This window comes from Panthera uncia, chromosome A2, assembly GCF_023721935.1.
Source record: "Panthera uncia isolate 11264 chromosome A2, Puncia_PCG_1.0, whole genome shotgun sequence".
Taxonomy (NCBI): Eukaryota; Metazoa; Chordata; class Mammalia; order Carnivora; family Felidae; genus Panthera; species Panthera uncia.
The window spans coordinates 9,214,247-9,233,951 of NC_064816.1; the positions used below are offsets into that span (position 1 = coordinate 9,214,247).

At 54.1% G+C, this 19,705-nt stretch overlaps 2 protein-coding genes across 2 annotated transcripts; both read left to right on the plus strand.

The window, feature by feature from the left end:
- Positions 1 to 305: 305 nt before the first annotated feature.
- RLN3 (relaxin 3) lies at positions 306 to 2,186 on the plus strand. The gene is made up of 2 exons (XM_049639411.1): positions 306 to 521; positions 2,024 to 2,186. The coding sequence occupies exons 1-2, from the start codon at positions 328 to 330 to the stop codon at positions 2,184 to 2,186; spliced, it is 357 nt and encodes a 118-aa protein (XP_049495368.1). The 5' UTR covers positions 306 to 327.
- An 828-nt stretch (positions 2,187 to 3,014) lies between these two features.
- IL27RA (interleukin 27 receptor subunit alpha) lies at positions 3,015 to 19,664 on the plus strand. Its single transcript, XM_049639999.1, is given in 15 exon segments — positions 3,015 to 3,234; positions 3,660 to 3,777; positions 7,214 to 7,371; positions 7,463 to 7,620; positions 9,183 to 9,342; positions 9,453 to 9,517; positions 13,124 to 13,307; positions 13,402 to 13,590; positions 15,447 to 15,548; positions 15,624 to 15,782; positions 18,024 to 18,149; positions 18,505 to 18,598; positions 18,790 to 18,883; positions 19,010 to 19,147; positions 19,150 to 19,664. Coding segments are annotated over 15 exon segments (1,863 nt in total). The 5' UTR covers positions 3,015 to 3,140; the 3' UTR covers positions 19,174 to 19,664.
- The last annotated feature ends 41 nt before the right edge of the window (positions 19,665 to 19,705 follow it).

Sequence of the window (19,705 nt, forward strand, 5' to 3'; positions counted from 1 at the left end):
TCTTCGGGTCTGGTGGGGTCTGGGTCCCCGGTCTCTGCTGAATCGAGACCTTCTCGCCCTTCTAGATGAAGATGACAGTGAGCTGGAGCACGTCACTCCGTCCCTGGTTAAAGGTTATCACTTGCTCCTGGAAACGGGAAAGGTCGGGGTTGGGGGGGGCATGCCAGCCTCCCCTCTGCTGGAGGAGATAAAGGAGGTCACTTGCCTTCTCCGTGACAGGTGGGGGGAACCCGGGGTGTATAAATGGGGGCCAGGAGGCAGCAGGGACACAGACTCCCAGGGAGGTTGCGTCACTGTGCCCCAGCGTCCCAGGTGTTCCTGTCCAGCATGGCCAAGCGCTCGCTGCTGCTGCTGCTGGCTGTGTGGGTGCTGGCTGGGGAGCTGTGGCTGAGCACCGAGGCCCGGGCATCACCCTACGGAGTGAAGCTTTGCGGCCGGGAATTCATCCGGGCCGTCATCTTCACCTGCGGGGGCTCCCGATGGAGGCGGTCGGACATCCTGGCCCATGAAGCTACGGGTGAGGCTGGGGGGGGGGGGGCGGGGGGGGGGGGGGGGAGTGGGGGGGGGAGGGGTGGACAATGGATGGGACATGGGATGGTCCAAGGAGCCAGGGATGGAGATGAGGTGAAGGGCCAGGGCAGGAGAGTCCCTGTCCTATGATGTACAGCTGGGGAAACTGGCCCAGGCCTCAGAGCTGTGCCGAGGCAGGGAGGAGCCGGTTAGCAGACCTGCGGAGTCGTCAGAGAACTGGCCGCGGTTTTTGGAGCACCTGCTGTGTATGAGCCTGCCCTTAAGGATGGGGGGTCGGGTGGGAGATGGGACGCCATTGAGAAACTGACACTGAACCGCTTTTCAACCCTCTGCGGAAGGTAGCGTGAGGGGTGTGGTGTATACAAGGCCAGATTTTGCCACCTAGCTGGTGACCCTCCTGGCAAGTTGCTTACCCTCTCTGAGCCTCCTTATCTGCAAATGAGAGGCACAGTCCCTGAATCTTCCCAGGATGGCTAAGTGGCAACACTGAGTCAAAGCGGATCAGGACAGTGGGCAGGGGGCTCAGTCTGGGCTCAAGCGGGGGGCATGGGGCCTGGTTTCATGAAGGGCAGGAGCCTGGCGAAAAAATTAAACGAAAGTTTTCATGATGGTGATGATATAAAGGTGGACTTGGAAGACACGCTCCCTGGGTTCAAGTAGGAGGCCTACAACTTAATGGCCGCGTGTTCTTGTGCAGGTTGCTTTACGAAACCGTGCCTCGGTGTTCTCCTCTGGAAAATGGGCATGGTAATAGGCGCCCCCACCTCATGGGGTTGTCATTGTGAGGAATAAAGGAGTTAGCCCACTAAATCCTTTAAAACAGTGTTTGGCAGAGGGTGCCTGGGCGGCTCAGTCGGTTAAGTGTGTGACTTCAGCTCAGGTCGCGATCTCACAGTTTGTGAGTTCGAGCCCCACATCAGGTGCTCTGTTGTCCGTACAGAGCCCACTTTGGATCCTCTGTCTTTCTCTCTGCCCTTCCCCTGCTTTTTCTTTCTCTCTCTCTCCGTGAAGACTCAATAAACATTAAAAAAAAACCACCAACAACACAGTGGTTGGCACATGGTAAGTATATGGTGAGTGCTTCTCGTGTGCCAGACTCTGTTCTAAGCTTTTCCATGGGTATTAATTCTGTCATCTACTCCACGTAAAACCCTAGAAGGTAGGCATTATTATTATTATCCCCACTTTGCACACAAGGAAACCAAGGGTCGGAGAAGTACATTCACGTGCTCCAGAGTATAACTCAGAGAGGCTCCCAAACACATGTTCTTAACCATCAGGTCCTCAATGAATAAAGAGTAGGAGAAAAGAAATGACAAGAGAGGACAGTCAAGCTCTGTGAGGTTGAATAATCTGCCTGTCAAAACTGGAAGGTAGGCCTGAATGGGATGAAACTTTTGACCATGAAGCTGCATCACAAGAATAGAAGTAGCTGAGACAGCCTCTGGGTGTGATCGCAGCTGAGCCCCAAGCACTAACTCTTTTCATCCTTCACCTTCCCAGACACAGACTCTGACACAGACAGCGAGCTGGACGGGGCAGTAGCCTCCAGCGAGTGGCTGGCCCTGACCAAGTACCCCCGGGCTTTGTATGCAGACCGACCTGGCTGGCAGGGAACTCCAGGGGCTCTGCGCCCTGTCCGCAGCCTCTGCTAGACCAGTGACCGGGTGGCCAGGGGCCCAGGGGCCAGCTGGGCACCTAACTCTGGCCCCTCATGCGTTCATTCATCTGCAAGTCAGGGCTCAGGCACCGTGCACTGGGACACGCCCCCCCCCCCCCCCCCCCCCCCGCCCGCCCCCCCCCCCCCCCGCGGGCCCCCCCCCCCCCCCCCCCCCTTAACCCTGACCTTTGACCAGCCTCTCCTAAACCCGAGCAAACTTCCCCTACCTGGCCAAATGGGAACCTCTGATCCTGACCCCTGACCTCTCCTTAGGTCATATCATGCCTTTGCCAGGCCTATACCGTTCCCTGCCGCAGTGGCGCCCCTATTGTACTGAAACCGGCCACGCTGACACCTTCGCCCAAACTGTGATTCTCTCTTGCCCCAACTGTGGCCACTCTTCCAAATTACGCCCCGGCTCCATTCCAGCCGTTGCTGGTTGCCTTCTCCCTGCCTTCCAGCCCCTCCTCCTCCAACCCCACCGGCTGGGGTTCTAGAGCTGTGGACCCTAGAATAATGGTGGGGACCCCTGGGCTCCCTTCACCCATCCTGGGGTGGGAGGCTCGGGGGGGGGGGGACCGATCGGAACCTTCTTCGACCCCAATAATAAAAGTTCCAAAGGACTTTGCGGCGTGTGCGTTGTTGCGGGGTGGGAAGGGGCACGGGTTTCACAGAGCTCGGCGAGGCGCGCAGCACCCGCCAGACGCCCCGGGCCGTTTTCCCCTCCCTCTCGACAGCCCCAGCCTGCGCCGCTGGGGACTTTCCGCCACCGGGAAGGGGCGGGGACCCGGAGCGCAAGGTGCGGAGGCGGCTGGGAGGGGAGGGGCGCTTCCCGTGGCCGCCTGGGTGCCGGACCCGGAGAGCGAGGCGAGCGGCGCTGCCGCGCCGGGCAGGGCCGCGCAGGGCCGGGCAGGGCCGGCCGGACTCGGGGCGCGGTAGGGGGAGCGCCATGCGAGGGGCCCGGGCCGCTCCCTTCCGGCCGCGGCCGGAGCTGGTGCTGCTGCCTCTATTGTCACTGCTGTGCCACCGGAGTCGACCCCAGGGTGAGTTCTGGAGCGAGCTCGTGTCGGGCGCTCTGGCGCCGCGCTCGCCCCGGGGGCGCAAAGCCTCCGGGTGCACCGCAAGTTTGCGGAACGACCGCCGCCTCTCTGCACCTCCTGGGGCGGGGACCGCGCCAAGAGGGCAGCTGGGGAACGGGGGTCGGCAGCGAGGTGGGAGCCCGAGGCCCGGGGGTGGGGTGGAGGCTCTTGGGGTGGCAACAGGATGTGGCTGGCAGAGGGAGTGGAGTAGTTATGCCCAAAGCCTGGGGAGGGGTATCCAGAGCCCCCTTCCTACTGCTCGCCTCCGGCAGGGACCCTGGATCGCCCTCCCCAGTTGGCAGAAGTCGGGGGAAGTTCAGGCTCTGGGATGTGCAGGCGGCTGGGAGAATTGACCCTCTTCCCTGGGACCCTCCCACCTCCCTCTCCAGGAAGTCCCGGGCCACTGCAGTGCTATGGAGTTGGACCCTTGGGCGACTTGAACTGCTCGTGGGGACCTCTTGGGGATCTGGTAGCCCCCTCCACGCTGCACCTCCAGAGCCAGAAGTAGTGAGTACAACCGGCTGACGTGGGGAAACTGAGGCTTTGGAAGGGTGGCCAGTCAGGTCCCAGCATACTCAGTTGAGAGGACCCCCCCCCCCCACTCTCAAGCCCTTTCTTTGATTCCAGGTTGTGCATTTCCTTGCTGTGTGACCCTAAAGCAGTCACTTTCCCTCTCTGAGCCTCTCTTTCCTCCCTCACCAAATGGCCAGAATAAAGGGACCTGCCTCCCAGCTTTGGCTTTGAGGGTTCAATGAGTTAGGCACTGGCCAAGAGAAATTGCTTAATAATTAGAAGCTGGTTTTTACTGCTGTGTGACCTTAGGCAAGTAGCTTAACTTCTCTGAGCGTATAAAAAGGATCTGGTCTGGTGCTGGGGACGCAGCAGTGAAAGAGGCCGACCGACAGCCTGGACCTCGTGGAAGTCACAGTTGAAGGGGGGAGACCTGGGTTGCTTCATGATGAATCACACCTGCAAACTCCAATTCATGTCGAATTTGGCTAAGTGAGGGAGGCGTAAAAGGGGCATGGAAAGGTGGGAACCACTGGTCGGGGAGGGGCTGTTGCCTTTTTAAGGAGGGGAAAATAGTCCTATCAAATTATGCCATCTTTTTTTCTCAGCCATTTTTTTTTTAATTTTTTTTTCAACGTTTTTAATTTATTTTTGGGACAGAGAGAGACAGAGCATGAACGGGGGAGGGGCAGAGAGAGAGGGAGACACAGAATCGGAAACAGGCTCCGGGCTCCGAGCCATCAGCCCAGAGCCCGACGCGGGGCTCGAACTCACGGACCGCGAGATCGTGACCTGGCTGAAGTCGGACGCTTAACCGACTGCGCCACCCAGGCGCCCCTTTTCTCAGCCATTTTTAAGTGTTCGGTGGCATTCGGTACCTTCACATCGTTGGGCAGCGGTCCCCACCGTTCCTTTCCAGAGGGGCCTAGGTTTAAGCCCCCTCGGTTTAAGAGGGGGCAGTCGGAGAAGGTCCCCCCTTGTTTAAGGAGGTGAAATTCGCAAAGCGAACAATCCAGTGGCGTTCGGTACATTCACAGTGTTGAACACTCTCAACCCAAAAGGAAGTTCCATCCCACGAACAGTCCGCTCCCTATCGTGCTCCCCACCGGTCCCCGTCACCGCCATCCCGCTTTCTGTCTCTGTGGGTTTACCGGTTCTGAACATTTCATATAAAAGGAATTATACACTATGTGGCCTTTTGTGTGTGGCTTCTTTTACTTTGCATGTTTTTTATTTTTTTTTTAAGTTTGTTCATTTTTGAGAGAGAGGGAGAGAGACAGAGTGCAAGCAGGGGAGGGGCAGAGAGAGAAGGAGACGCAGAATCCGAAGCAGGCTCCAGGCTCCGAGCTGTCCGCCCAGAACCTGATGTCTGGCTCGAACTCGTGACCTGAGCCGAAGTCAGAGGCTTAACCGGCTGAGCCACCCAGGCGCCCCTCACTTTAGCGGGTTTGGAGGTTCATCCATGTTGTAGCATGAGTCAGAACGCCGTTCCTTTTTATGGCTGAATAATATTCCACTGTGAGGATTGACCACATTTTGTGCATCCACTCATCTGTTTGGTTTTTTTTTTTAAGCTTATTATTCATTTTGAGAGAGACAGAGAGAGTGAGTGGGACAGGGGCAGAGAGAGACGGAGAGAGACAATCCCAAATAGGCTCTGCACTGTCAGTGCAGAGCCCGGTTCGGGGCTCGACCCCACAAACTGTGAGATCATGACCTGAGCCAAAATCAAGAGTCGCCACCCAGGCGCCCCTCCATTCATCTGTTGATGGCCATTTAGTTTGTTTCCACCTTTTGGGAACTGTGACTAGCACCGTTAGGAACATACACCTACAAGCGTTTGAGTCCCTGTGTTCCATTCCTTTGGGTCCACGCATAGGGGTGGAGTTGCCGGGTCGCACCGCAATTCTGGGTTTAACTGAGAAACGGCCCAACTGTTTTCTGCAGCAGCTGCAACATTTTCCATTCCCGTAGGAGGGCTACGGTTTCTCCGCATCTTCAGGAGCGCCTGTGTTTTTGTTGTTGTTGCTGTTTTACGAAGGCCTCGTTTTTGCATCTTTGCAACCTAATCCTTCAGGATATCCCCAGCGCCGCTCTCTGTCACCCACCTCTGACCTGTCAGCGAGCCTTGCCGGCTCCACCTTCTCCAGTATCCAGAATCTGGCACTCTCTCCTTCCCCAGCACCCACCCTGGTCTAGCCCCCATCCTGGCCAGCAGAGCTGGGACCACGCAGTCCCCACCTCCTTCCTGGGCTCCGGTTTGCGCCCTCCCGGCGTGTTCTCCGCCACAGCAGCCAGAGGGCGCCCGTGGACACGTGAGTCAGGGCGCATCTGTCCACCTCCCTCGTTGCACCCCTGCCACGCGGGCTTCCTTGCCGGTCCTCAAACACACCGGTCAGTTGACCTCGAGGCCTTTGCACCGACTGCCGCCTCTTCCTAAAAAACGCTTCCCCTCCCCCGCCCACCATCACCCTGTACTGCACGGCCCCGCCCTCATATCCTCCGGGCCTTTGTTCAAAGATCTCCACCTCTGAGAAAGGCTCCTGACCACCCTTCTTAAAATAGCACTGTCTTTCCTCACCACATCACCGCACTGTATCCTCTCCACCCTGATGATTGTTCTGTGCATCGCGTATAACCGCCATCGATTATATATTTGTGTGTTTCTCGTTGGCCTCCCCCCTACCGGAGGAGCAGCTCTAGAGAGCCGGGTCCTGGCCTGCTCTGGTCCCAGTCCTGTCCCCAGCTCCCACAGCAGGGCCTGGCACAATATGGATTTGCTGACTGTACCGTTGCATAAGTGTAAATGTGCCCGCCTGGAAGTAGGTGCTCAATAAATGCAGCGAGCAATGCTCACGTGGCTCGTGGCGGGCACCCACTGCTGTTTTGGTTTTTTTTTTTTTTTTTTTTAAGCTTATTTATTTATTTGGAGAGAGACAGAGACAGCTCGAGTAGGGGAGGGGCAGAGAAAGGGGGAGAGAGAGAATCCCAGGCAGGCTCCGCCCTATCAAGTGCAGAGCCCAGTGCGGGGCTCGGACTCAGGAACCGTGGGAACATGACCTGAGCAGGATCCAAGAGTCCGGACGCTTAACCGACTGAGCCACCCAGGAACACCCCCCCCCCCCCCCCCCCGCCAATGCTGTTCTAAACGTTCCACGTATTACCACGCGGTTTATGTTCTAAACGTTCGTGGTAACACATTCCACGTCTTACCTCATTGATTCCCCTGGCTCTTCCGCCCTTCGGCAGGCGCTTCTGTCACCCTCATTTTGTAGATGAGGAAACTGAGGCACAGAGAAGTGAAGTCATTTGCTCAAGGTCACACAGCCCTGAAGCAGCAAAGCTGGGATTTGAACCCAGGCAGAGCAGTTATCATGATGGCTTTGGCCCCAACCCAATCTATACCCCCCTACCCCCACATCTCTCCTCACAGCCATCCCAACAGAACGTGGACTGTGGCAGTGCCCACTGGGCAGAGCTGGGTGACCATTCCGCGGGAACAGCTTACCATGTCTGATGAACTGCTTGTCTGGGGTACCGAGGCCGGCCAGCCTCTCTGGTCCCCAGTCTTCGTGAACCTGGAAACCCGAAGTAACAGGGGGGATGGGGGTGGGGGCGTGTTGTGGGGGGGGGGTGGTCCTGGAGACCCCGGATAAATATGTCCCGGCCTCTCCTTCCTCAGTGAAGCCTGATGCCCCCCGGCTCTACCCTGACGTCGACTTTTCAGAGGATGACCCCTTGGAGGCCACTGTCCATTGGGCCCCGCCAGTGTGGCCACCCCACAAGGTCCTGGTCTGCCAGTTCTACTATCAAAGATGCCAGGGGACTGCCTGGACTCTGGTGAGTGTCAGGGGCCCCTCTTCCCCCACCCTACTCCAGGCAGGGTCCAAGGCATCATCCCCAAATCAGAGACCCAGCCCAGAACCCGTTCCTCACTTGTTCCTGGAGTCTGTCCCCATCTCACACAAAAGGCCTGTATGTTGCCTCTTGTTCAAGCTAAAAAAAAATCACACCCCGCCCCACCAAATAATCTCAAATTTCATGCAGTCCCAATCCAAACTCCACTTGGGAATTTTGAGAAACACAGTAAACTTCCTCCAGCCTTTTTGTGAATGCAAAGAAGCCCTCCGATAGCTTACATTAACCTTAAAATAACAGAAGACATTTAGAAAGCGTCTGCTGTGTGCCAGGCACTATTCTAGGCTCTTTATTGAACCCTTACAAGAACTCTTTGAGGTAGATGCCTTTTTTTTAATGTTTATTTTTTTTTGAGAGGGGGGGGGGGGGAAGGGCCAGAGAGAGAGGGAGACACAGAATCCGAAGCAGACTCCAGGCTCTGAGCTGTCAGCACAGAGCCCGATGCAGGGCCGGAACTCACGGACCGCGAGATCGTGACCTGAGCTGAAGTCGGACACTTAACCGACGGGGCCACCCAGGCGCCCCGAGGTAGATGCCTTTTATACCTACTCGCTTTACAGATGAGGAGCAAGGCTTGGTTTAAATAAACACTAAAAAATAATTAATAAAGGCAGCTGACATTTCTGAGCACCTGCTGGGCATCATCAGGTCCCAGGCTAATTGCACAGATTATCTTGATGAGTCCCTCCCAACTTTCCTTTATAGCAGATGCTTTTACGATATCTGTTTCACAGTCGGGGAAGCCAACCTCAGAGAAGCTAAGCACCTTCCCAAGCTCGCACAGCAAGAAAATGGAAGAGAACCCTAGAGCGAGGAGACCCCAGAAGGAGTTGGGGGACCCGCCCATGCACTTTGTACAACACAGAAGTTGCCAGGATCATTTCCTCTCATATCTCATTGGCCAGGACACGGTCACATGGTCCCACCTGATTGTAAGGGAGGCTGGGAAATGTAGTCCTCAGTCTTGACAGCCATGTTCCCCGCTGATACTCAGGGCTTCTATTTCCAAAGGAAAACGGGGAGAATGGATATTGGGGATCACCAGTTGTCTCAGGCGCCTCATGCAAAACATTGCAATATTGAAGAAAGTTGTCATTGTGATTATGCATGCAATTCAGAGCAATGCTGAGAGGCAGACTTTGGAATCTGACTGCCTGGGTATGACTCTCATCTCCAGCACCCACCTGTTTTGTGACCTTGGGCAAGGCACTTCCCCCTCTCCAGGGCCTCAGTTTTCCTCACCTGTAAAAGGGGGAGAATAACAGGATTTACTACTACCTACTGCTGTACATGAGCCATAGAGTGGCCACTTTGTCTCCTCTTTTTGCTGGCGGTTGTCCCAATGTCAAACCCAAAAGGCCTGGGTCCTGGGAATCCCCTTGGTCTTGTGCAAAGCAGAGGGCAGTTGGACCCTGCGGAGATACCAGGTCAGATACTCGCAACTCAGCCCTTGGCTTCACTGCTCTTCCCTGTCTCTCCGCCAGCTGGAGCCAGAAGTGAAGTCCATACCCCTGGCCCCCGTTGAGATCCAGGACCTGGAGCTAGCCACTGGCTATCGGGTGTACGGCCGCTGCCGAGTGGAGAACGAAGAGGGTCTGTGGGGCCACCGGAGCCCCGTTCTGTCCTTCCAGACGCCGCCCTCTGGTGAGGCTCTCCAGGCTTGCCCGACACCCTCGTCTCCCCTCCCGGAAGTCTGTACCACCGTGCCTCTCTCACTTGTACCCCCCTTTCCTCCTCCTTGGCAACTCCAAAAGACGTATGGATATCGGGGGATGTCTGCGGGACAGCGGGCACACAGGAAGCCCTGCTTCTGTGGAAGGTGAGCTGTGGGGCTCCGTCCCATTTCCCCGCGCATGTCAGGAAGCCCCAAATAACAACCACGTGGACAAGACAGAGGTGACGATGCTGATGCTGCCTTCTTGAGGTGACCCCAAGGCTTTGTGGTGGCGGGGGGGCGGGGCAGGGATGCTCAGAGAGGTCCTGGCTTAGGGCAAGCCTCCCCCAACGTCAGCTACTTCTAGGAGGTCTGAGCTGAGACACGAAGGTGGGTGCAGGCGGGGGGGAACAGCAGGTGTAAAGGTTTGAAAGGAAGCGTAGGCTCAGCTCCCTAAAATACAGCACAGTGCGCCAGGGCTCCGGTGGTGGTATGGAAGCGGAGTTAGGAGAGGACAGAAACCCATCCCCACTGCTCCCAATCCGTTGAGCACCTACGACGTTCCAGGCGTCGCTAGGCCCTGGCTCACAGTAAATATGGCAGAGGAACAAAACAGCAGGGCCCATAACCCTCTTGGGCCACATGGTCTAATATTAATTTTTTTTTAATTTTTTTTTTTTTTTTTTGAGAGAGACAGCACGATCCGAATAGGGGCAGAGAGAGAGAGAGACAGAGACAGAGACAGAGACAGAGGATCCGAAGAGTGCTCCACGCTGACAGCAGCAAGCATGATGCGGGGCTTAAACTCACAAATGTGAGATCATGACCTGAGGCAAAATTAGATGCTTAATTGACTGAGCCACCTAGGTGTCCCTAGTATTGATTTTTAATACATTATTTTATTTTATATTAAATTTTAAAATGTTTATTTTTGAGAGAGAGAGAGAGAGAGAGAGAGAGAGAGAGAGAGAGAGAGATAGCATGAGCAGGAGAGGGGAAGAAAGAGAGGGAGACACAGAATCCGAAGTAGGCTCCAGGCTCTGAGCTGTCAGCACAGAATGCGACGTGGGGCTTAAACTCACAAACCATGAGATCATGACCTGAGCTGAAGTCAGAAGCTTAACCAACTGAGCCACCCAGGCACCCCTATAGTCATGTTTTTAAAAAATATGATAAAGACTTCTGATTGTAACATTCAGTAGAAAGTGAAGGGGAGGGGCCCCTGCGTGGCTCAGTTGGTTAAACGTCTGGCTTCAGCTCAGGTCATGATCTCGTGGTTCATGAGTTTGAGCCCTCATTGGGCTCTCTGCTGTCAGTGCAGAGCTCGGTTTGGATCCTCTGTCTCCCTCTCTCTCTCAAAAATAAATAAACACAAGAAAGAAAGAAAGAAAGAAAGAAAGAAAGAAAGAAAGAAAGAAAAAAGGGAGAGAGAGAGGGAGGGAGGGAAAAAGAAAGAAAGAAAGAAAGAAAGAAAGAAAGAGAAAGAAAGAAAGAAAGAAAGAAAGAAAGAAAGAAAGAAAGAAAGAAAAGAAAGAAAGGGAGAGAGAGGGAGGGAGGGAAAGAAAAAGAAGGGAAGGGAAGGGAAGGGAGGGGGAGGAAGGGAGGGAAGAAGAAAACGAAGGGGAAATAAGGTAGCTACATGACGGCAACAATTCAGTTCACCAATATGATATGAGTACTAAAACTATATGTACCTAATAATATGGCTTTAAAATACATATAGCAAAAATTGACAGAACTACAAGGAGAAATATATGAATCCACAACCATTGTGGGAGAGTTTAACACACTCCTATCAGTAATTTCATAATAGATGAAAAACAAGTCAAGATCTAGAATATCTGAGCATGTGATTAGCAAACAACCTAATAGACTCACATAGGAAATGTCAGAACATGCCTTTCTTCCATGTACAATTAAGACATTTACCAAAATCAACTGCATACCAGGCCATAGAGCCAGTTTCCAGGGGCTTCAAAGGGGTGAGGTGATGCAGGGCACATTAAAGAATTCTCTAATTAGAACACAGACTGTACTGGGAATTGATAATAAAAACTGCCTAGAAATCCCCATATTCTGAATATTTAAAAGTTCAGTGAGCATTCACACCAGGCCCCCCAAAGGTTTTGTCTTTATACATCAAAAGGAGGGGCGCCTGGGTGGCTCAGTTGGTTAAGCGTCTGACTTCAGCTCAGGTCACGATCTCGCGGTCCGTGGGTTCGAGCCCCGCGTCAGCCTCTGGGCTGATGGCTCGGAGCCTGGAGCCTGCTTCCGATTCTGTGTCTCCCTCTCTCTCTGCCCCTCCCCCATTCATGCTCTGTCTCTCTGTCTCAAAAATAAATAAACGTTAAAAAAATTAAAAAAAACAACAACAAACAAACAAAAAAAAAAAACAAAAGGAGTTTGCTTCTAGGGGCACCTGGGTGGCTCAGTCGGCTAAGCGTCCGACTTCAGCCCAGGTCATGATCTCATGGTTTGTGGGTTCAGCCCCGAGTCAGGCTCTGGGCTGACAGCTTGGAGCCTAGAGCTTGCTTCGGATTCTGTGTGTGTGTGTGTCTCTCTCTCTGCCCCTCCTCTGCTCTCTCTCTCTCTCTTTCTCTCTTAAAAGTAAATAAGCATCTTTTTAAAGAAGGAGTTTCGGGGCGCCTGGGTGGCTCAGTCGGTTGAGCGTCCGACTTCGGCCCAGGTCATGATCTCACGTCCGTGAGTTCGAGTCCCGTGTCGGGCTCTGTGCTGACAGCTCAGAGCCTGGAGCCTGTTTCAGATTCTGTGTCTTCCTCTCTCTCTGACCCTCGCGCATTCATGCTCTGTCTCTCTCTGTCTCAAAAATAAATAAACGTTAAAAAAAAAAATTAAAAAAAATTAAAAAAAAAAAAAAAAGAAGGAGTTTCGTTGTAGGATCAGTTAACATTATTAGATAGGCTTTTCATCTACGAAAGTTTCCAGTGGGGATGGCATTCTAAAGCCACAATGGTCAAGGGGCAGTTTTTTGTTTCCAGGACAGTGTTACATCCCTGGCTCTTGCCCATCAAATACCAATCACATTTCGGCTCAGGTCATGATCTCACAGTTCGTGGGGTCGAGCCCCATGTGGGGCTCTTCGCTGACAGAGTGGAACCCGCTTGGGATTCTCTCTGTCTCTCTCTCTCTCTCTCTCTGCCCCTCCCCCACTCACATGCACATGCACCCTCTCAAAACAAAGAAACAACCATAAAAAACAATACCAGTCATTGAGGCAACCAAAAATGCTCACAGACTTCCCCAGAGCGACGATCCTGGAGGCTGCGGTCCTCTTTGCTCCACATTCCCTCCCCTCTGTACAACAGCGGGGATTTTTAAATCCCGAAGAGCCACGCAGGACACAGATTACGATGAAAGCGTAAGGCAGGGCCATGCAAGTGCAGGGGCAGATCCTGTCTGTCCTTAAAATCTTGAAATTTTGTTGGTCATGGGTTGTTTGGCCTTCATTGTGATGGAGTAGAATAGAATTTTTCTTGATTGCTGGGTTTTCCTATCCTCCCCTTCAACTTTTGCACCCGAGGCGAGCGCCTCACCCTCCACTTCACCCTAGTTGGGGCCCTGGAACCGTATTCTAATTTCACCTGTGCCACGGAGCCCCCTAGAGGCTCCGTTGCTTCATCCGTAACACGGAGCCGGCAGAAATAGTCCACGGACTGGTTTGTCAGGCGGACCTCACGGAGACCCACAGCCACAGCGTGTGCCTGGCAAATGGGAGATAGTAAGTAACACCCTTTTCCTGTCGGCCTTCAGGCCCCGGGCCACTGCGTGCGGATGAGCTATAAAGTCTGGTTCCAGATTAAAGGACAGGAGCTGATCCGGAAGACGGCTGCCTGCTGCAACTTCTCCATCCCCAGCCAGGCGGGGTGGGTTGGGCTGTCTGCCGTCAATGCCACGAGCTGGAAGCCTCTCACGAACCTTTCTTTGGCCTGCTTGGGTAAGAGGCTCTGGATCTGCCCCGCCCCTGCCCCGCCCCTGAGAGGGAGGCGGGGCCTCCCAGCGTCGACCGCTGAGACTCCTCCCCCGTCCAGGTCCAAGTGCTGCCCCCCATGGCGTGGTGGTCAGGAGCGTGGCCGGGAGCCCGGAACTGCTGGTGACTTGGCAGCGGGGGTCTGGGGAGTTGCAGGAGCACGTGGTGGACTGGGCCCGGGACGGGGATCCCCTGGACGCCCTCAACTGGATCCGGCTTCCCCCTGAGAACCTCAGAGCGCTATTGCCAGGTGAGGCCCGGGGACCCCGGGGTTCCCGTCTCAGCGCTTGCATAGCGGACTGATGAGTGGGCCTGCAGGAGAGAATGTTACGTTTAAAGTCTCATTAATTCATGCATGCGGTATTCACCGACCGCTCACTGTGGGCCAGGCCGTATGCGGGACACTGGTGTGCAGTGAGAGCCGCGGGTGTCTGTTGGCATTTACCGTAAGCATTAAATGATTCAAACTGCCTTATCAAGTAGGCCTCTGTTATTATCGTGCCCGAGGTGTAGGTGAAGAAAAAGGCCCAGGGAGGTTAAGCAACTTCCCCGGGACCACACGGCAAATAGGTGGTAGAGCCAGGAGTTGAACCACATTATCAGGCCCCTGAAGCCAAACCCTGAGCCGTCACACTACCCTCCCTCTCGGCAACATCCCCATCGTCATGGAGCTGACTTTCTTATGGGTGAGCAGCCAGTGAAACAAACAACAAAACAAATACACCGACAGTGTAATTGGGGGGGGGAAATAAAACATGGTAAAGGGGAGGAGGGCGCACTGCTATTTTAGAAAGAAAGGTTAGAAAAGGCCTTTGTGGAAAAGCCACATTTGAACCGACACCCGAAGGAGGTGAGAGAGGGAGCTGTGAGGATGCCTGAGGGAAAAGCAAGAGGGAACAGACAGCGCAAGGGCCCAGAGGCAGGAATGTGCCTGATATGTTAGAAGAACAGCGAGGAGGCCGGTGTGGCAGGAGTAGAATGCATGAGAGGAGAGAGGGGGAGGAGGTGAGGGCAGGGAGGTGACAGGCAAATTGTGCAAAGCCTGGTGGGTTACAAGGACTTGGGTTTATCCCGAGTGAGCTAGGAGCCATGGAGAGTTCTGAGCAAGAATGGATATGCCCTGACTCGGTTGCTCACAGGTGCCCCTTGGCTGCTCTTGGGGGGAGTGGACTGGGAAGGGGTGAGGGCTGGACCACGTGGGAACTGAGGAAGGGGAGAGAAGCAGGCAGGTTCTGACTGGGGAGTCCTGGGCAGAATTTTGGGGATCCACTTGGACATGTTTTGTTGGAGATGTTCATCCAAATGGAGCTGTCCATGGGGCTGTTGGATACTCAGGTCTGGGGCTTGCTATGAGTTCTGGACTGGGATGTGGTGCTGGGGAGCCCATCCTTGGTGTGAAGGACTTGGGAGATCACGAGAGGGAGGCATTGAGTGAAAAATTTAGGAAGGACAGAGTCCCGAGGACCATAGCATGTATGGAGAAAAGAGGAGGAGCCCCGATTTTGGAAAATTCCCATCTGGGGAAGGCCATGCAGCAGCCGTAGGCTTTGAGAAGGGACCTCAGGAGCCTCACCTACCATGATGGTTGGCGTCAGAGCCACCCCACGTGTAGCCCGGTGTGTTGACCATCTCCCAGCCTCCGGCACCTGTATTTCCTTTGCCCTGAAGCCTTTTTCTGGTCACTGAAGCATTTCGCCTGCCTAAGCAGCCGGCTGGAAGTGCTTGGGAATTAAGTCCCATGAGATGCAGCCCTCCACCGATTACTGGTAAGGGTTGGTGGATACATACCCCAGCTTCCTCCCTCCGTGGGTGGGTTGGCTCTCAGGCATGTGCTCTCTGCTGCCTCCCAGAGGTCGCCGGCGGGATTGAATTTCCATTGCCTACATTGGGAAATTGTTGTCATTTACCGGAGGGCTGCCTCTCTTTCCCTATTTCACTTCCCAGCCGCCCTGGTGGTGTTCTGTGGGGTTACCACCCAGGAAAATTACTTTTACCCAAATATTTCTCTCAGCATGTCCTTCAGGAGACCCAAATGAAGACGCCTACTGGGTAGGGACTGAGTAGGGGAGGGAGCGCCAACTCTGTCTTTGTCCCTCCACCCACCAGGGGAGTTTGAAGGAGGGGTCCCCTACCGAATCACAGTGACAGCAGTCTCTCCTTGCGGCTTGGCCCCTGCCCCCTCAGTCTGGAGGTTCAGAGAGGAACTAGGTAAGTGGTGGGGCTGGAGAATGGTGGAACCCTCTAGAACCGTGACAGACCTTGACCCCCTGGCTTCCTCCCCAGTGCCCTTAGCAGGACCAACACTTTGGCGACTCCAGGACACCCCGCCAGGAACCCCCGCCATAGCATGGGGAGAGGTCCCAAGGCGCCAACTCCGGGGCCATCTCACCCACTACACCTTGTGCGCACAGAGCGGGACCGGGCCTTCTGTCTGCATGAATGGTGAGCTTCACTGCCCCTGTCCCCTGCTCCTAGCCCCCACAAGACCCACCCATCAGTCTACCCAACTCTCGTCCCCACATTGGCCCCTTGGTTCCCTCTCAGCCCCTGGGAAAATAACAGGGTGTCCTCAGCTCCCTAGTGGACAATAATCCTGTGGCTATCAATATAACGAACTGCCATTTGGCCATTAAAGATGAAGACTTTGATCTATATTTATTGACATTGAGAGATGCCTGTCATGTTTTATTAAGCGAAAAAGATAAAAAAAGATGACAAAACTCCAAGAGATGGTTCCATTTCTGTAAAAGAAACCCAGCACTGAGCAAAGCAGAGGTGCAAATATGGGGAGAAATTGTGCACCATGTCAGCACGATCACAGGGTTATGTGTGATTTTTATTTCAAGTATGTATCCATCGTTAGATTTTAAAAAAATTTGTTTTAATTTTAGAGAGAGGGTGCAGACAAGGCAGAGGGGTAAAGGGAGAGAGAGAGAGAGAGAGAGAGAGAGAGAGAGAGAGAGAATCTTAAGCAGGCTCTGTGCTCAGTGCAGAGCCCGACGTGGGTTTCCATCCCATGACCCTGGGATCGTGACCTGGACTGAAATCAAGAGTCAGATGCTAAACCGACTGAACCACCCAGGCACCCCTTACATTTTTATATTTATATGTTATTAAATATATACACATGTATGTATTATGATTATTTTTAAAAGAGGACCATGTATTGGGGCACCTGGGTGGCTCAGTTGGTTAAGCATCTGACTTCAGCTCAGGTCATGATTTTGTGGTTCATGAGTTCAAACCCTGCATTGAGCTCTCTGCTGTCAGTGCAGAGCTCGCATTGGATCCTCTGTCTCCCTCTTTCTCTGCCCCTCCCCTGCTCGTGCTCTGTCTCTCTCTCTCTCTCAAAAATAAATAAACATTTAAAAAAAGGGCGGGGCGCCTGGGTGGCTCAGTCAGTTTAATGGCTGACTTTTGATTTTCGCTCAGGTCATGATCTCATGGTCCTGAGTTCGAGCCCCCCATCGGGTTTTGTGCTCACAGTGTGGAGCCTGCTTCGGATCCTCTGTCTCCCTCTTTCGGCCCCTCCCCGGCTCATTCTCTCCCTCTCTCTCCTTCTCAAAAATAAATCGATGTTAAATCGTAAAAAATAAAACAAAATAAAATACCATGTTACAGACTATAGTTTGGCCCCTGAATCTCTTATGACTGTGATATTTTGCAACTTTATTTTTTTCACCTGCTGATTTAGCTTAGACATTTTCTATGGCAACATATCTGGATCCGTGCTCTTGTCTCCTATTATCCTGTAACAAACCAAAAGCTACTTCCTCTTTTAGCTTAAAAACAAAAAAGACAATTTAGAAAAAAAAGATAATCAGGGGCAAAAAGGTAGACAAATATAGCTCTGGGAGGTGCACATGTTTTCCCTTATCTGGGGAGAATCTCTATTCACTGGGTCAATGTGCAGGTAAGGAATATGATGCTCATTCATTTAGTTTTTCAAATGTATGTCATTTTTGAGGGCTTTCTGTGTGCCGGGCACTGATCTAGGTGCTGGGAATATGGCCCTTGTAGAGCTTTCTTTTTTCTTTCTTTCTTTCTTTTTTTTTTTAAGTTTACTTATTTATTTTGGGTGCCTGGGCGTCTCAATCGGTTTAAGCATCCGACTTTGGCCCAGGTCGTGAACTTGCGGTTCATGAGTTCGAGCCCCGCATCGGGCTCTGTGCTGATAGCTCAGAGACTGAAGCCTGCTTCAGATTCTGTGTCTCCCTCTCTCTCTGCCACTCCCCCACTCATGCTCTGTCTGTCTCTCTCAAAAATGAATAAACATTAAATTTTTTTAATAAATAAAAATAAAGTTTACTTATTTTGAGAGAGAGAGAGAGAACGAGCACAGAGGAGGGGCAGAGAGAGAGAGAGAGAGAGAGAATGAATCCCAAGCAGGCTCTGCACTGTCAGTGTGGAGCCCAGCATGGGGTTTGATCTCAGGAACCATGAGACTGTGACCTGAGCTGAAACCAAAAGCTGGACACTTAACTGGCTGAGCCACCCAGGCTCCTTGTGGAGCGAACTTTCCTGTGGTCAGGGAGGACCTCACTGAGGAGGTGAAATTTGAGCAAAGAAGGCTGGAGTCATGTGGGTATCTGGGGAGAGTGTTGCAGACATAGAGAAAGCACATGCAAAGGCCCTGAGGTAGGACTTGACTGCCTCCCCAACCTCTCTGGGTGTGTCCTTCAGTGAGTGGCAGCGCCCGGAACATCACCCTGCCTGACCTTCCCTGGGGTCCTTGTGAGCTGTGGATGACCGCATCCACCATCGCAGGACAGGGCCCACCCGGTCCCAGCCTCCGGCTTCACCTACCAGGTAGAGGGGCTGGGGTGGGACTACCACAGGAGGGGGTCTGCTCCATTTCAAGGAGATAGGGGTTTCCGAGAGTGAGCGGTGGTTATTGATGATGCCTCGGGGGCATTCTGATCCTGCAGAGTACTCTGGATTATCGGGCAGTGTGTGTGTCTCACCCTTTCGCCCATCCCTGACGACTGTTTTGTTCACAACCCTCCCTCCCACCCCAAGATGTCCCCCACCCTTAGCCCTTACCCACTCCTAAGCCCCGCCCACTTACCTGTCTCCCGCACCCAAGCCCTGCCCCATCCGTGATCCATACCTGATCCCTCCCCCATCCCTGGTGTCTAAATGTTCTCCTGTCCCTCCGCCTCAGATAACACCCTGAAGTGGAAAGTTCTGCCAGGTGTCTTTCTCCTGTGGGGCTTGCTCCTGATGGGCTGTGGTATGAGCCTAGCCACCTCTGGAAGGTGAGGCTGTCGGCCAGGTGGGTCTCCGCACAGGTGGGGAGGGCAGCCGGACCTGAGCTAAGCTTTGCGGCGGGGTGGGGGGGGAGCCGATGGTGAGGGGACACTCAGGGCTCTGTGACGCTCCCGGACTCTGCAACCTGGGCCTGGGTATCAGGTCAGCTAGATTCCCTGCCCTCTTACCTGCTTGCCAGGTGCCTCCACCTTCGGCACAAGGTACTGCCCCGCTGGGTCTGGGAGAAGGTTCCTGATCCTGCCAATAGCAATTCTGGCCAGCCTCACATGGAGGTGAGCAAAAAGGGGGGCTTACCTGGGCCCTCTGGGAGGGTGGCGGGTGCTGGGAGAGTGGGGAGCGGGTGGGAACAGAGCGGGGAGGATGAGGGGGGCCAGTATCTCAGTCTCGTTTCTTCCCAGGAGATGCCTCAGGCTCAGCCCCTCGGGGACTTCCCCATCCTGAAGGTGGAGGAGCCCCCCCAGGCCTCCACCCGGCTTGACTCTGGGTATGAGAAGCACTTCCTGCCCACCCCTGAGGAGCTAGGCCTTCTGGGCCCGCCCCCAGGCCCCACGTTCTGGCCTGAACCCACCACAAGCCAGGAGGCGGCCGCTCATTTGACGGATGAAGACACTGAGGATCAGGGAGGCTGAGTCACTTGCCTGAGGACACCCAGCCAAGGACCCCTACAGCGAAGGGCCTGGCCCTACGGGGGGCACATACGGATGGGTGAGGGAGCAAAGGAAAACGTATGACGTGGAGAGTGGCAGCCGCCTCCCCAGGTCCGTCCCGTCCTGCTGCTGTAACAGAACTGGAGCCCGGCGTCCCCAGCCTCCCTCGCAGCTCGGTGCAGCCACGGACCAAGCTCTCGTCCACGGAACGTGAGCGGCAGTGCCGCGTGCCGACGCCCAGACTGTTCTCTTCCCTTTCCCGTGAGCTGGCACATCCACAGTGCCCGTGATCCCGCTTTAACCGCACCGAAGGGGAAGGTGAGGCAAGTAGGGGGAAGAAACCTGAGTCCCCAAGTGACCGCATGAATCAGAGCCACCCGGAGAAATAAACTTTTATGTTTTTATAGCTACGGTAGCTTGGGAACTTGCCACAGGAGCCGCGTATAC